The sequence below is a fragment of the Choloepus didactylus genome, chromosome X (genome assembly GCF_015220235.1).
Source record: "Choloepus didactylus isolate mChoDid1 chromosome X, mChoDid1.pri, whole genome shotgun sequence".
In the NCBI taxonomy this organism is placed as follows: Eukaryota; Metazoa; Chordata; class Mammalia; order Pilosa; family Megalonychidae; genus Choloepus; species Choloepus didactylus.
Genome location: NC_051334.1, coordinates 192,206,991 through 192,221,846, shown reverse-complemented (window position 1 = coordinate 192,221,846; position 14,856 = coordinate 192,206,991). Strand labels below are relative to the sequence as shown.

The window sequence follows — 14,856 nt, the reverse complement described above, 5'->3', positions numbered from 1 at the left end:
CCATGTATATGTTGGTGGCTCACAACTTTTTTGTTTGATTCTTTTATTGTGAACTTTAACATAAATGTATAACAGTGATAACTTTCAAAGTACAATTTCACAAGTAGTTAGAGTGTAAATCTCAAAGAATGTCATGGTTCACAGTTCCACAACTTCAGCCATTTCCATTATTGTAGAATATAACATACCTACAGAATGGTGTCATCTCTTGATGTACAGCTCAACAAACAGTCATATAGGTAATTTCAAAAATTGTTATGGGTTATGGTTCCACAGTTTCAGTTCTTTCCTTATTATGCAATACAAGGTTTGTAAAGAAAGGTGAAGACCTTCAAGGCACAATTCAACAAGTAGCTATAGAGCAAATCCCAAAGGATGCTATAGGCTACAGTTCCACCATGTCATTTGCCTCCTTCCAAGCCCTTCCAACACCCCAGTATCCAAATATATATCTATAATTATATCAAGTTTCAGCATTCATAGACCTTTGTTAAATCTTATCTTGTTTGTTGCTACCCCTTCCTCTCACTAAATCTCTTCCTTCTTCAGGGGTGTCTAGGCTGTGAGCACCCTAACTTGTTCATATTAAAGAGGGTGTCGACAGTATGGGGAAGGGGACTGCATCTAATTGTTGATCTTAAAGAGACTGTTGCCTCTGGGTTTTAGACTTGTCTGGTATAGGAACACTGGTGGATTTAAGTTTCTGAGAGATAAAACTTAGTGAGTGAATGTTTTATAGAATCTCAGATAGGGACCTAGGTATTTGGGGACTACTTTTGGTAAGGGCATGGCATACTGTGGCCATTTGGGATGTCTAGCTGGAGCTTGCATTAAGACAAACCTCCAGGATAGACTCTAGACTCTTTTGGGGATCTCTCAGCCACTGTGAACTCAGCTTGTTACCTTTATTTTTTCCCCTTTTGGTCAAGTAGGCATTTTCAATCCCTTGCTGGCAGAGCCAGGCTCATTCCTGGGAGTCATGTCCCACGTCACCAGAGAGATTCATTCCCCTGGGAGTCATGTCCCATGTACAGGGGAGGTTAATGATTTTATTTGCCAAATTGGGCTTAGAGAGAGAAAAGCCACATCTGAGCAACAAAAGAGGTTCCCTGGATGTGCCTCCTAGGCATAATTATAGGAGAGCTCAGCCTTCCATTTACAACCCATTTCACAAGAGTAAGCCTCAAGTCGAGGGCTTGAATTATTGAGTAGAGGGTTCCTAATTTCACTTAATATATATTCCATCCCAAGATAAATGGTCAGTTTCTTACATTATCTTCACTTAGTTGTGCAGTCATCATCACTCTCAAATTTAAATAATTATCATAACACAAAACATCCCAAAGCTCTTATCAGCCCCTAATTATTCATCCCTATTATGAGTGTAGTGCTGGTAAGGTATTCCTATTAAATATAGTAATTAATATGTAATGGGTAGTTTTTCCATACCACTCTGTTGTTAGCCCTCTGTACCAGTGTCATACCTTGTAAGTATATCATGCTAACACTTATTTAGGTTTGTGGTGCTACTCTGTGGGTTACATACCTTTAAACAACCATTTACAAACATGTTCCCCTTCAGCAAGTCACTGATACTTATAATCCCATTAATGAACCATAGTCACACCTGACCATTCCCATACCATTAAGTTCACCCTCATTATTATGTCTGTACATATTAGATTGTCATTCCCCCTTCACTAGCTTCTGTCTATCTCTAGGTTCCCAATATTCTACATTATAAGACACTGATTTTACATTGTTCACAGAGTTTGCATTAGTGGTAACATACAATATCTCTTCTTTTGTATCTAGCTTCTTTCGCTCAGTATTATGTCTTCAAGGTTCATCCATGTTGCCATATGTTTCAGGACCTTGTTGCTTCTTACTGCTGCATGGTTTTCCATCATATGTATATACCCCATTTTGTTTATCCACTCATCTGTTGAAGGACACTTGGATTGTTTCCATCTCTTGGCAATTGTGAACAATGCCACTATGAACATTGGTGGGAAAATGTCTGTTCATGTCACTGCTGTCAGATCTTCTGGGTTTATACCAAGAAGTGAAATTGCTATATCTTCTCCATCCTTAACTCTGCCCTATGCCTCAGCAGACTGACTAATGAGTATATAAGTCTTATATTTACTATTTAGTCCATTTTGAGTTAATTTTTGTATACAGTATGAGGTAGTGGTACAACTTCATTCTTTTGCATATGGCTATCCAGTTCTTTTAACACCATTTGTTGATGAGACTATTCTTTTCCCACTGAGTGGACTTGGCACCTTTATCAAAGATCAGTTGGCCAAAGGAGTGAGGCTTTATTTCTGAGCTCTCAATTCAATTCCCTTGCTCTATATGTCTGTCCTTGTGCAAGTGCCATGCTGTTTTGATTACTGTGGCTCTGTAATAAGTTTTAAAGTCAGGAAGTGTGAGTCCTCCAACTTCGTTCTTCTTTTTCAAGATGGTTTTAGCTTTTTGAGGCCCCTTATCCTTCCATATAAACTTGATGATTGGCTTTTCCATTTCTGCAAAGAAGGCTGTTGGAATTTTGATTGGGATTGCATGAACATGGAATGTCCTTCTATTTATATAGGTCTTCTTTGATTTCTTTTAGCAATGTTTTGTAGTTTTCCACATATAAGTCCTTTGGTTCAATTTATTCCTAGATATTTGGTTCTTTTAGTTACTTTTGTAGATGGAACTTTTCTCTTGATTTCCTCTTCAGATTGTTCATTAATAGTGTATAGAAACACTGCTGATTTTTGCATGTTAATCCTAAATGCCCCACCATTTGCTGAATTTGTTTACTAGCTCTAGGAGCTTTGTTGAGGATTATTCATAATTTTCTATACATAGGATCATGTCACCTGCAAATAAGAAAAGTTTTACTTCTTTGTTTCCAATTTGGATGACTTTTATTTCTTTTTCTTCCCTCATTGCTTTAGCTAGAACTTCCAGTACCTTGAATAATAGTGGTGACAGTGGGCATCCTTGCCTTGTTCCTGATTTTAGAGGGAAAGCTTTCAGTCTTTCACCATTAAGTATGATGTTAGCTGTGGGTTTTTCACATCTGCCCTTTATCATGTTGAGGAAGTTTCCTTCTATTCCTAGTTTTCTGAGTCTTTTTATCAAGAAAGGATGCTGGATTTTGTGAAATGCCTTTTCTGTGTCAGTTGAGATGATTATGGGTTTTTTCCCTATGTTTTATTAATGTGTTATTACATTAATTGATTTTCTTATGTTGAACCACCCTTGCGTTCGTGGGATATATCCCATTTGGTCATGGTATATAATTCTTTTTTTAAAAGGCAATTTTATTAAGATATATTCACATACCATATAATCCATCCAAAGTATACAATCAGTGGCCCACAGTATCATCATATAGTTGTGCATTTGTCGCCACAGTCAATTTTAGAACATTTTCATTACTCCAAAATAAAGAAAAAAATTAAAAAGGAACATCCAAACCATCTCAGGCCCCTTATCCCCCCTATTATTTATATATTTTTGTCATTATTTTATTACCCATCTGCCCATACACTGGATAAAGGGAGTGTCAGTCACAAGGTTTTCATACTCACACAGTCACATGATAAAAGCTATATAGTTATACACTCATCATCAAGAATCAAGTCTACTGGATTACTGTTCAACAGTTTCAGGTATTTCCGTCTAGCTATTCTAATATGCTAAAAACTAAAAAGGAGTATCTATATAATGCATAAGAATAACATCCAGAATGACCTCTCAACTCTATTTGAAATCTCTCAGCCACTGAAACTATCTTGTTTCATTTCTTTTCCCCTGACGTTCTCAATCCCACAATGCCAGGGCCAGGCTCATCCCTGGGAATCATGTCCCACATTTCCCGGGAGATTTACTCCCCTGGGAGTCATGTCCCACATAGGGGGGACAGGACGTAGTGAATTTATTTGCAGAGTTGGCTGAGGGAGAGAGGCTATATTTGAGCAACAAAAGAGGTTCTCTGGGGGTGACTCTTAGGCATAATTATAACTAGGCTTAGCTTCTCCTTTGCAAGAATAAGTTTCATAAGGGCAAGCCCCAAGATTGACGGCTTGACTTATTAAATTGGGAGTCCCTAGTGCTTGTGAGAATATCAGGAATTCCCCAGGTGGGGAAGTTTAATATTGCCACATTTTTCCCCAGTCCCTCAAGGGACTTTGCAAATACTTTTTTATTTTCTGCCCAAAGTACTCTAGGGTACATCGAGGTGTCATATTAACAGGTACAGAATAACAAGATCTCAGTATAATTCTTTGAATGTGCTGTTATGTTTGCTTTGCTAGTATTTTGTTGAGGATTTCTGCATCTATATTCCTAAGGAATATTTACCTGTGATTTTCTTTTCTTGTTGTATCTTTATCTGGCTTTGATGTTTGCTTGGTGCTGGCCTCGTAGAAAGGGTTAGGAGCTATTTCCTCCTCATCAATTTTTTGGAAGTGTTTGAGCAGGATTGGTGTGAATTCTTGGAATGTTTGGTACAATTCACCAGTGAAGCCATCTAGTCCTGGACTTTTCTTTGTTGGGAGGTTTTTGGTTACTGATTTAATCTCTTTACTACTTGTAGGTCTGTTGACATCTTCTAATTCTTCTTGAGTCAGTGTAAATAGTTTGTACATTTCTAGAATTTTTCCATTTAATCTGGGTTATCTGATTTGTTGGTGTTCAGTTCTTTGTTCATAGTATCCTCTTGTAATCCTTTTTGTGTGTGGGGACAGTAGTAATGTCCCCTTTTATTTCTGATTTTAGTTGTTTGTGTCCTTTCTTTTTTTCCTCTATTAGTCTAGCTAAAGGGCTGTCGATTTTGATGTTTTCAAAGAGCCAACTTTTGGTTTCATTGATTCACTCTATTGGTTTTTATTTTCAATTTCATTTATCTCCACTCTAATCTTTGTTATTTCCTTCCTTCTGTTCACTTTGGGTTTATTTTGCTTTTCTTTTTCTACATTGTTCCCATTGTGGGGTTAGGTCTCTGGTTTGAGATTGCCCTTCTCTTTTAGTACATGCATTTAGAGCTATATTTTTCTCATTGGACATTGCCTTTGCTACATCCCATAAGTTTTGTAATGTTGTGTTTTTGTTTTCATTCACCTTAAGATATTTACTAATTTTCCTTGTTATTTCTTCTTTGACCCACTGGCTTTTTAAAGGGGTGTTGTATAATTTCTACCTATTTGAATTTTCCGTTTCTCCCTCTGTTATTGATTTCTAGCTTCATTCCATTGTGGCAAGAGAAGATATATTGTGTGATTTCAGTAATTTTAAATTTGTTGAGATTTGTTTTATGACTTAACATATGGTCTTTCCTGGAGAATGATCCCTGTGCACTAGAGAAGAATGTGTATTCTGCTGCTGCTGAGTGAAGTGTTTTATATATGTCTGTTAGGTCTAGTTGGTTTATAGTATCATTCATGCCCTCTATTTCCTTATTGATCTTCTGTCTGGATATCCCACCCATTATTAAAAGTGGTGTGTTGAAGTTTCTTATTAACATAGAACTGCCTGTTTTTCCCTTCAGATCTGTCAGTGTTGCCTTGTATTTCAGGGCTCTGCCATTAGGTGCATATATATTTGTGACTGTTATGTGTTCTTGTTGAATTGACCCCTTTATCAGTATATAGTGACCTTTGTCCCTCATAACAGTTTTTTTTTTTTTAATCATCATTTTATTGAGATATATTCACATACCATGCAGTCATACAAAACAAATCGTACTTTCGATTGTTTACAGTACCATTACATAGTTGTACATTCATCACCTAAATCAATCCCTGACACCTTCATTAGCACACACACAAAAATAACAAGAATAATAATTAGAGTGAAAAAGAGCAATTGAAGTAAAAAAGAACACTGGGTACCTTTGTCTGTTTGTTTGTTTGTTTCCTTCCCCTATTTTTCTACTCATCCATCCATAAACTAGACAAAGTGGAGTGTGGTCCTTATGGCTTTCCCAATCCCATTGTCACCCCTCATAAGCTACATTTTTATACAACTGTCTTTGAGATTCATGGGTTCTGGGTTGTAGTTTGATAGTTTCAGGTATCCACCACCAGCTACCCCAATTCTTTAGAACCTAAAAAGGGTTGTCTAAAGTGTGCGTAAGAGTGCCCTCCAGAGTGACCTCTCGGCTCGTTTTGGAATCTCTCTGCCACTGAAGCTTATTTCATTTCCTTTCACATCCCCCTTTTGGTCAAGAAGATGTTCTCCGTCCCACGATGCCGGGTCTACATTCCTCCCCGGGAGTCATATTCTACGTTGCCAGGGAGATTCACTCCCCTGGGTGTCTGATCCCACGTAGTGGGGAGGGCAGTGATTTCACCTTTCAAGTTGGCTTAGCCAGAGAGAGAGGGCCACATCTGAGCAACAAAGAGGCATTCAGGAGGAGACTCTTAGGCACAAATATAGGGAGGCCTAGCCTCTCCTTTGCAGCAACCATCTTCCCAAGGGTAAAACTTATGGTAGAGGGCTCAACCCATCAAACCACCAGTCCCCTATGTCTGTGGTCATGTTAGCAACCTTGGAGGTGGGTTAGGCGAATACCCCTGCACTCTCCACAGGCTCCTCAAGGGGGCACTACATCTTTTTTTTTTTTCCTTGTTTTTCTTTCTTTTTTTTTTTTAACTTTCCCTTCTTTTTTAAATCAACTGTATGAAAAAAAAAAGCCCTCATAACAGTTTTTGACTTAAAGTCTGTTTTATCTGATACTAGAATAGCTACCCCAGCTCTCTCTTTTGGCTACTATGTTCATGGTATATTTTTTCTTTCCTTTCACTTTCAACCTGTCTCTGTCTTTGAATTTAAAGTGAATTTCTTGTAAACCACATATGGTTGGGTCATGCCTTTTCATCCATTCTGCCAATTTATATCTTTTGACTGGAGTGTTTAGTCCATTTACATTCAAGTCACTACTGATAATACAGGCCATTCTTCTGCCATTTTGCTATTTGATCTTTGTAAGTCTTATACATTTTTTTGTCCCTCAATTCTTCCACTAATGCCTAATTTCATATTTATGTGATTTTTTGTATTGTACTGTTTTGAGTCCCTTCTTGTTTCTTTCTTTATATATTTTCAATATTTCTTTGTGGTTACCATGGTACTTAAATATAACATCTTAAATCTATAACAATATCATTTGATTAGATACCAACTTAACTTTAGTAGCATACACAAACTGTTCCTACTGCTCTGTGCCCCCTCCACCTTTTTTGTATTTGTTACAAATTGTATTTTTATACATTGTATGCCCAAGACCATAGATCTATCATTACTTCTTATGCATTTACATTTTAGAACCTTTATTGGAGGTATTTATTTTTTAATTCGGCTCTTATCCACTGTCTAGTGTCTTTTCTTTCAGTGTGAACAATTCCCTTTAGCATTACTTGTAGGGCAGGTCTAGTTGTGATGAACCCCCTCAGCTTTTACCTGGGAATGTCTTAACTTCACCCTCATTTTTGAAAGACAGTCTCACCAGATATAAAATTCTTGGTTGGTAATTGTTTTCTTTCAGCACTTGAAATATTTCATCCCACTGCATTTTTGCCTTGTGGTGTCTGATGAGAAATCAGCACTTAAAATTATTGGGGCTCCCTTGTACATAATATATTGCTTTTCTCTGAAAGCTTTCAGAACTCTTTCCTTGTTCTTGGCATTCAGTAGTTTGACTGCTATGTGTCTAGGTATTGTTCTATTTGAGTTTATCCTGTTTGATGTTTGTTGGACTTCTTGAATGTACATATTCATGTCTTCAAGGTCTTCTCTGTCTTTTCTGAACCTGTGTCTTGTCCTGAGCTTGTGCTTGCTAGTGACCTTAGGAATTCCTCCTGTTTATAGGAATTTGAATGCCTCTTCTACCCAAAAGCATTAGTCACAGGGAAATCCAAGTCAAAACCAGAATGAGATACCACTTGACACCCAGCAGAATGGCTATAATCAAAAAGACAGATATTTTTGGTGAGGATGTGAAAAAATTGGACTCCTCATGTGTTGCTGGTGGGAATTTAAAATGATGCAGCAAATTTGGAAAACAGTTTAATACTTTCTCAAAAACTGAAACATAAGTTTACCATGCAAACCAGCAATTCCACTCCTGGTATCCACTGAAGGTAAATGAAATCATATATCCACATAAAAACTGACATGCAAATTTTCACAGCAGCATTGTTCATAATAGCCAAAAAATGGAAACAACCCAAATGTCCACCAACCTGGTGAATGAAGAAACAAAATACAGTATATCCATACAATATTATTCAGCCATAAAAAGGAATGAAGTATTGATACTTGCTACTCCATGGATGAACCTTGAAAACATTATGCTAAGTGAAAGAAACCAGATACAAAAGGCCATATATATTGTGTGATTACGTTAATAGGAAGTATCCAAAACCAGCAGATCTATAGAAACAGAAAACAGATTAGTGGTTTTCTAGGACTGTGGAATGGCCATTAAAGATCTTTTGGGGTGTCATAGAAATATTCTAAAATTAGGTGGTGGTGACAGTTGGACAACTTTGTTAACTTACTAAAACTCCTTGAATTTTCATTCAAATTGGTGTGTTTTATGGTATGTAAATTATACCTTAATAACTGTTAAAAATGTTAAGTAGATTCACAGAAGTTGTTTAAAAAGGACAAATTCTAAAGATGAAAACATATGTCTGAGATAAAAAATATACTTGATGGAATTAGTGGCCAATTAGATATGGCAGAAGAAGAGAGTAGTGAATTTGAGAACAGAACAACAGAAACTATCCAAAATGAAACACACCAATTAAAGGGCAGAGATTGTCAAATTGTGTTTAAAAAGCAAGACTGTACTCTGCCTGTTAGAAACACACTTTAAATATAAAGACACAAATGGGTTAAAAATAGTAGAAAAAGATAGACTATGCTAGTATTAATCAGAAGAAAGCTGGTGTAGCTGTCTTAATATCAAAGTATATTTAGGTGCAAGAAATATTACCTGAGATAATTTCATTTCTTAATGATAAAGGGATCAGTTTAGGAAGAAGACATACCAATCCTAAATGTTCAGTACCACTCTTTTAGAATGTTTGAACAACACCATTAAGCAACTTGACCTAATTGACATGTATAGAACACCCCACCCCACAGGATAGATCATACGCTAGGCCATATATAAGTCTTAATAAATTTAAAAGGATTTGAATCATACAAAGTATGTTATCTGACCATGATGAAATTAAATTAGAAATCAAAACGAGAAAGGTATCTGGAAAATCCCAAATATCTGGAAATTAAGCAACATACTTGTAAATAATTTATAGGTCCCAGAAGAAATCACAAGGGAAATCAGAAAATATCTTGAACTGAATGAAAATGAAAACACAACATATGAGAATTTGTGGAATGCCACTAAAACAGCCCTGAAGGGGAAATTTATTTACAGCACTAAGCTAGAAGAAGAAAGCTCTCAAATCAGTGACCTCAGCTTCCAACTTAAAACAACTAGAAGAAGAACAAAGTAACAAAGCAAGCAGAAGAAAAGAAATGGACAGTCAGAAACAATAATCAATCAGAAATAGGTTGGATAGTACCTTGGCAAATGAATGCAGGAGGAGGAGGAGTTTTTAAAAGATAACTCTGAAGTGGGTTACATGTAGTATGATGATATACTTTTTAATATATATCTATAGTATTTATGTATGTATTTACATATTTATATATATGCTAATTGGAGGATGTGATGGAACCAATTCATTACTTCGTAAACTGGTAAATAAAAAGAGTGAAGCATTTATCCCACCTTTCCTATATGAACGGTATCACTGGATTACCAGATAGTAAATTAGAGGGAGGATTTCTCTGCATAAATATTACAGCTGGTAAATGAAGAAGTGATGTAGCATTAGAATATCACCATTTTGCAAATCGTAGTGAATTAATGGTCTGGCATTGAGCAGCAAAAAAGAGACAACCAGATGTTATATGCCTCCTGATGGAAGAAGACATCATCACCTGTGAAATTGTCTTGCCAAATTATTGAATGTGAATCTGATCAAGCTTTTTTTTCAGATTCAACTAGTAATTTGTAGGAACTAAAAGAGGACAAAGAATCATGTTAAACTGCAGCATGGAGATGTGACTGGCAGAATCCAGACCATAAGAAACTCGATGGGATAGACAACCTGGTTCCTTCAACAAATAAAGGATTAGGAAAAGAAAGAGCTATAGGGGGAACCAGTAGATGAAGTCTTAAAAGATGGACTGACCATTTGCATTATTAGGATTCCAATGCAAACAAAGTGTAAATCCACACACCCACAGACCCATGGGGTGGTAATCACTTCACCATCAGCCCTTCACCTTTGTAAATAATCCCATCATTAATCTGTCTTCACTTATTCTTTTGAATGGGCCACCTTTTCCTGCTGAGACCCTAACTGATAGAGTCCTTTTATATGCTTATCGCTTGTGTAAGAGGTTATTTGAGGTCTTTTCCCGCCCATAAGAATGAGAGCTGTGTGTTTCATGACTAACAGACTAACAACACGAGAAGCTTGATTTTTTTCCTTACAGCATACCCTGCTGGCCTATTGGTTGTTTCTTAGTAAGACATGATACACATATTTTTTTATTCTGAGCCTGCGTAACAACCATTTCAAATGTATGCAGTGCAAAATTTGTGCTTCATTTTGATGTTATGTAACCACATTCAACTATGTAAAAATTAATTTGTGCTACATGGCAGATACCATAAACTTGGAAAAATATTTGCATGCATATAACAGATAAAGGTTTAATAAGTCTAATATTTAAATAGCTTCCAAATTTATTATAAGACAAACAACCAAAATAGAAAAATACACATACGTTATAAGAAGAAAAAGCATATGGTCTGTAAACATTTGAAAAATGCTCAACCTTAATCATGGTAACAAAATTACAAAATAAAGCAAACACGAAATACTTTCCACCCATCAGATTGCCAGAAATTTAAAAGGAATATTACTCTGGCAAGAATTTGGAGAAAAGGGATGATCTGATACATCATTGGTAGGAGTGCAATTGCTATAATCTTTTGGAAAAGTAATCTGTCAATAGTTATTAAAACTCAAAATATTCATGCTCTTTGATTTCGCATTTCCACTATGGGATTCTATTACATAAAAATCCAAGCACAAGTATCTGAGGATATATGTTCAAGGATATCTACTGCAGAACAGATGGTAGTGAGAAAAATTGGCAACAATCTACATCCCCATGAATGGGGGAGAGGTAGTTGAAAAAACTGATAGAATCATGGTGTGGAATGTTATGTTAGCTTTTAAAAATAATAATCCTTATGTGTTGACCTGGAAGGATGTCCATGAAGTAATGCTAAATAAAGGTATATGGTAATGTATATAGTCTAATCCCATTTTTGTTAAAAACGAAAAAAATACATATATTATGCGTGTGTGTGTGTGTACATAAGTATTTTATTGGCATGGAGAAAGGTGAGGATGTGTGTGTGCTAGGCTTCATCTTAGCTAATTCTGGGGACCTTTTGGGGTCAGATGTGGGGATTACAGAAAGTTATTAGCTTTTTCTTCATGACCTTTATATTGTTACACTGGTTTTTGGGAACAAATGAAGCTTGTAATGAAGGAGGAATTGTCCAACAAAATTTCAAAATGTAGAGTAAAGGTGGTGAAACTCAAAGTCATTTGAGATCAGTTTTCTTTACAATTTTATTTTCCCTTTTTTCATAGAAAGAAACCAAAGGAATGATTTCATTGAAAGTAATTCCCAACCAGCAAAATCGTCTTCCTGCACTACAGGTAGGTCTTTTGAGCACGTGGATACATTCCCTGTCCACAGCCAGCTCATTGTCTGGTGGAGGAGATATAGGCATGCAATCGGAAATAGATTGGACAGGACCTTGGCCAACAAATGTGGAAGGAGAAGGTGTCTTTAAAAAAACAACTCCGAAGTTTTTATCACAGCTTACTTGTGGTATGATGGTATAATTTTTCTTTTTAAGTAAACTTTTTGAGGTTTTTGCTTCTGTGAGCATCTGTGCAACAAAGGGCACAAGTCATAAGTGAAACTAGATATAGGTGATAAGGGTGAACACACCCTTGTAACAAGCTGGTAATGTTCTAGTTTCACCACTCTCCTGACTTCTAATACCAGAGATTATTAGTTTTGCCCGTTTTTTTAAATGTATGCAAATTGAATCATACAGTATGAATTCTTTTGTGTTGCGTTTCTTTCACTCAGAATTATGTTTGGGGGAGTCATCCATGCCATGATTTATTCATCCATTCTGCTGTTGATGGAATTTGGGTTTCCAGCTCTTTTGCCCTTAGGAATAGTGCTGCTCTGAACCTTCTTGTACATGTCTTTTGATGCAACAATCTATGCACTTCTGTTGGACATTTACCTGGGGTGGGGTGGGGACTGCTGGGTTGTTTTTCAAAGTAGTTGTACCATTTTACATTCCCAGCTGCACTGCATGAGAGTTCCAGTTATTCTATATCCTCACCAGTACTTAGAATTGTCTGGGTTTTTTGTTTTCTTTTTGTTTTATTTTCATGTTGTCCAATCCAGTAGGTATATAATAGTATCACATTGTGATTTTAATTTATATTTCTCTGGTGACTAATGAGAGTAAGCTGCTTCTTATATATGGATTTTCCATTTGATATCCTCTTTTGCAAAATCTGTTTAAGATGTTTTCTTACTGATTTGCAGGAGTTCCTTATGTATTCTAGATAAAAGTCCTTTGTCATATATATCCCAAATATGTTCTTTTACTCTGACTTGCCATTTTATTTTCTTAGTGGTGTTTTTAATGATTATAAACTTGTAATTTTAATGAAATCCAGTCTAACACTTCTTTTCCCTTTGTAATTAGCAGGTTTTATGTCTTCTTTGAAAAAAAAATTGACGTTACCACAAGGTCAAGAAGATATTCTCCTATGTTGTCTCAATCTTAAAGGGAACGCTTTTAATATTTCACTGTGAAGTATGGTGTTGGCTCTAGGCTTTTTGTAGATATTCTCCATCAGATTAAAAAAGCTCCCTTCTTTCCATGTTTGCTAAGAATTTTTATCATGGAAGGGTTTTGAATTTTATCAGATGCTTTTTCTGCATCTATTGATAGGATCATATGATTTTCTCCATTTCTTATTAATTTGATGAATTAATTGATCTTCAGATATCAAACCTTGTGTTGCTGGAATAGATCCCATTTAGTTTTGATTTCTTAACCTTTTTGTACATTGCTGTATTTGACTTTCTAATGTTTTATTTAGGATTTTTGCATCTCCGTTGAGAGATATTGTGATATTCTTGTCAGCTTTTGCTATCATAGTTATGCTAGATTCATAAAATGAGTTGGGAAGTGCTATCTCTTTTACTATAATCTGTGTTTGTGTGAGATTACTGTATGAGGTTAGCCTTATTTTTCCAAATAATATTTGGAAAAATTTACCAGTGTAGCCGTCAGGGCCTGTGTGTGTATGCATGCACGTGCATGTGAGTTTGAAGGAGGGTTTGTAATAACTGATTTAAGTTCTTTAATAGATATGTGATATGAGTGTTTATATTTTCAATTTCTTGCGTTAGTTTTGGTAAATTGAGTTTTTCAAGGAATTTGTCACAAATGTATTGGTGTGAAACTTCATAATACGCTCTTATAACAGTTTTTTTAATCTTTTTATTATAGTAACATATATACAACTCAAAATTTACCATTGTAACCACTTTCAAGCGTACAATTCAATGATATTAATTGAATTCACAATATTTTGCTACCATCACTAACTTTTTCATCGCCTCAAACAGAAACTCTGCAACCATTAAGCAGTAATGCCCCTTTTCCCTGGTAACCTGCCTTCTACTGTCTCTCTCTCTCTGAAACTGCCTTGTTCTGGGTATTTGTAGGCGCAAGATCATGCAGTATTTGTCTTTTTGTATCTGAAATAATTTCTTTACTTAAACTTTGGGACAACAGTCTCTTAGTTTTCCTGTTACCTCTCTATCAGCCTCCTTTTCTGGTTCCTCCTGATCTTCCTCAAATCTAAATGTTAGAGTTCTGACACAGAGCTTTTCTCTTTTCTATACTCATATTTCAAGTGACCCCCTACAATCCCAGTTGCCTTAAATAATATACATATCTTGACATCTCCAAATTTATTTTTCTAGCGTGGACCTGTCTCAACTCCAGATGTGTATAGTCAAATACCACCTCACTTGAGTGTCTAATGGACATCTGAAGCTTTGCATATCTAAAGCGAACCTCTTCCAAAATTTCTTCTGCTCCACTGTCCTCCATTTCAGTAAATGACGACTCCATTTTTCTAGTTGTTCACACCATCCTTGACTCCTTTCTGTCTCCAACACCCCACATCTACTGTCACAGGAAACCCTTTTGACTATTCCACTCAAAGCATATCCAGAATCCAACAACTTTTCACCCCCTCCTTTGCTACTATCCTTGTCCAAGCTGACATCATCTCTTACCTGTATTACTGTAATAGCTTCCTAATAAATCTTCTTGCTTCTGTCACTGTACTCCCTACATTCTATTCTCCTCAGAAAAGACACAGTGATTCTGTTAAAATACAAGTCAGGTCATGTCATATCTCTTCTCAAAATCTGCCATGGATTCCCAGCTCATTCTTTTCCCTTGCTCATTGCACCTAATCAGGGTCAGGGCTAAAGAGAGGCACCCAGCACACAAAATTTAAAAGGCACTCCCTCTCAGGTTGTGCCAATGCCTAACCCTTTTCCTGGTCCTGCACTTAATCTGCTCGCCTTGCAGATGTTCTTCAAAAATGCCAAGAACATTTTGGCCTTGTGTGCTTT

At 36.2% G+C, this 14,856-nt stretch overlaps 1 protein-coding gene across 6 annotated transcripts in view; it reads left to right on the top strand.

Annotated features, from left to right (window-relative positions):
* The window catches only part of MPP1 (membrane palmitoylated protein 1), a 95,909-nt gene that overhangs the window by 66,697 nt on the left and 14,356 nt on the right, over window positions 1-14,856 (top strand). For all 6 annotated transcript variants that reach the window (XM_037821039.1, XM_037821037.1, XM_037821038.1 and 3 more), the window contains one exon: window positions 11,754-11,822. In XM_037821039.1, the coding sequence (XP_037676967.1) occupies window positions 11,754-11,822 (69 nt within the window). The remainder of the gene's footprint in view (window positions 1-11,753; window positions 11,823-14,856) is intronic.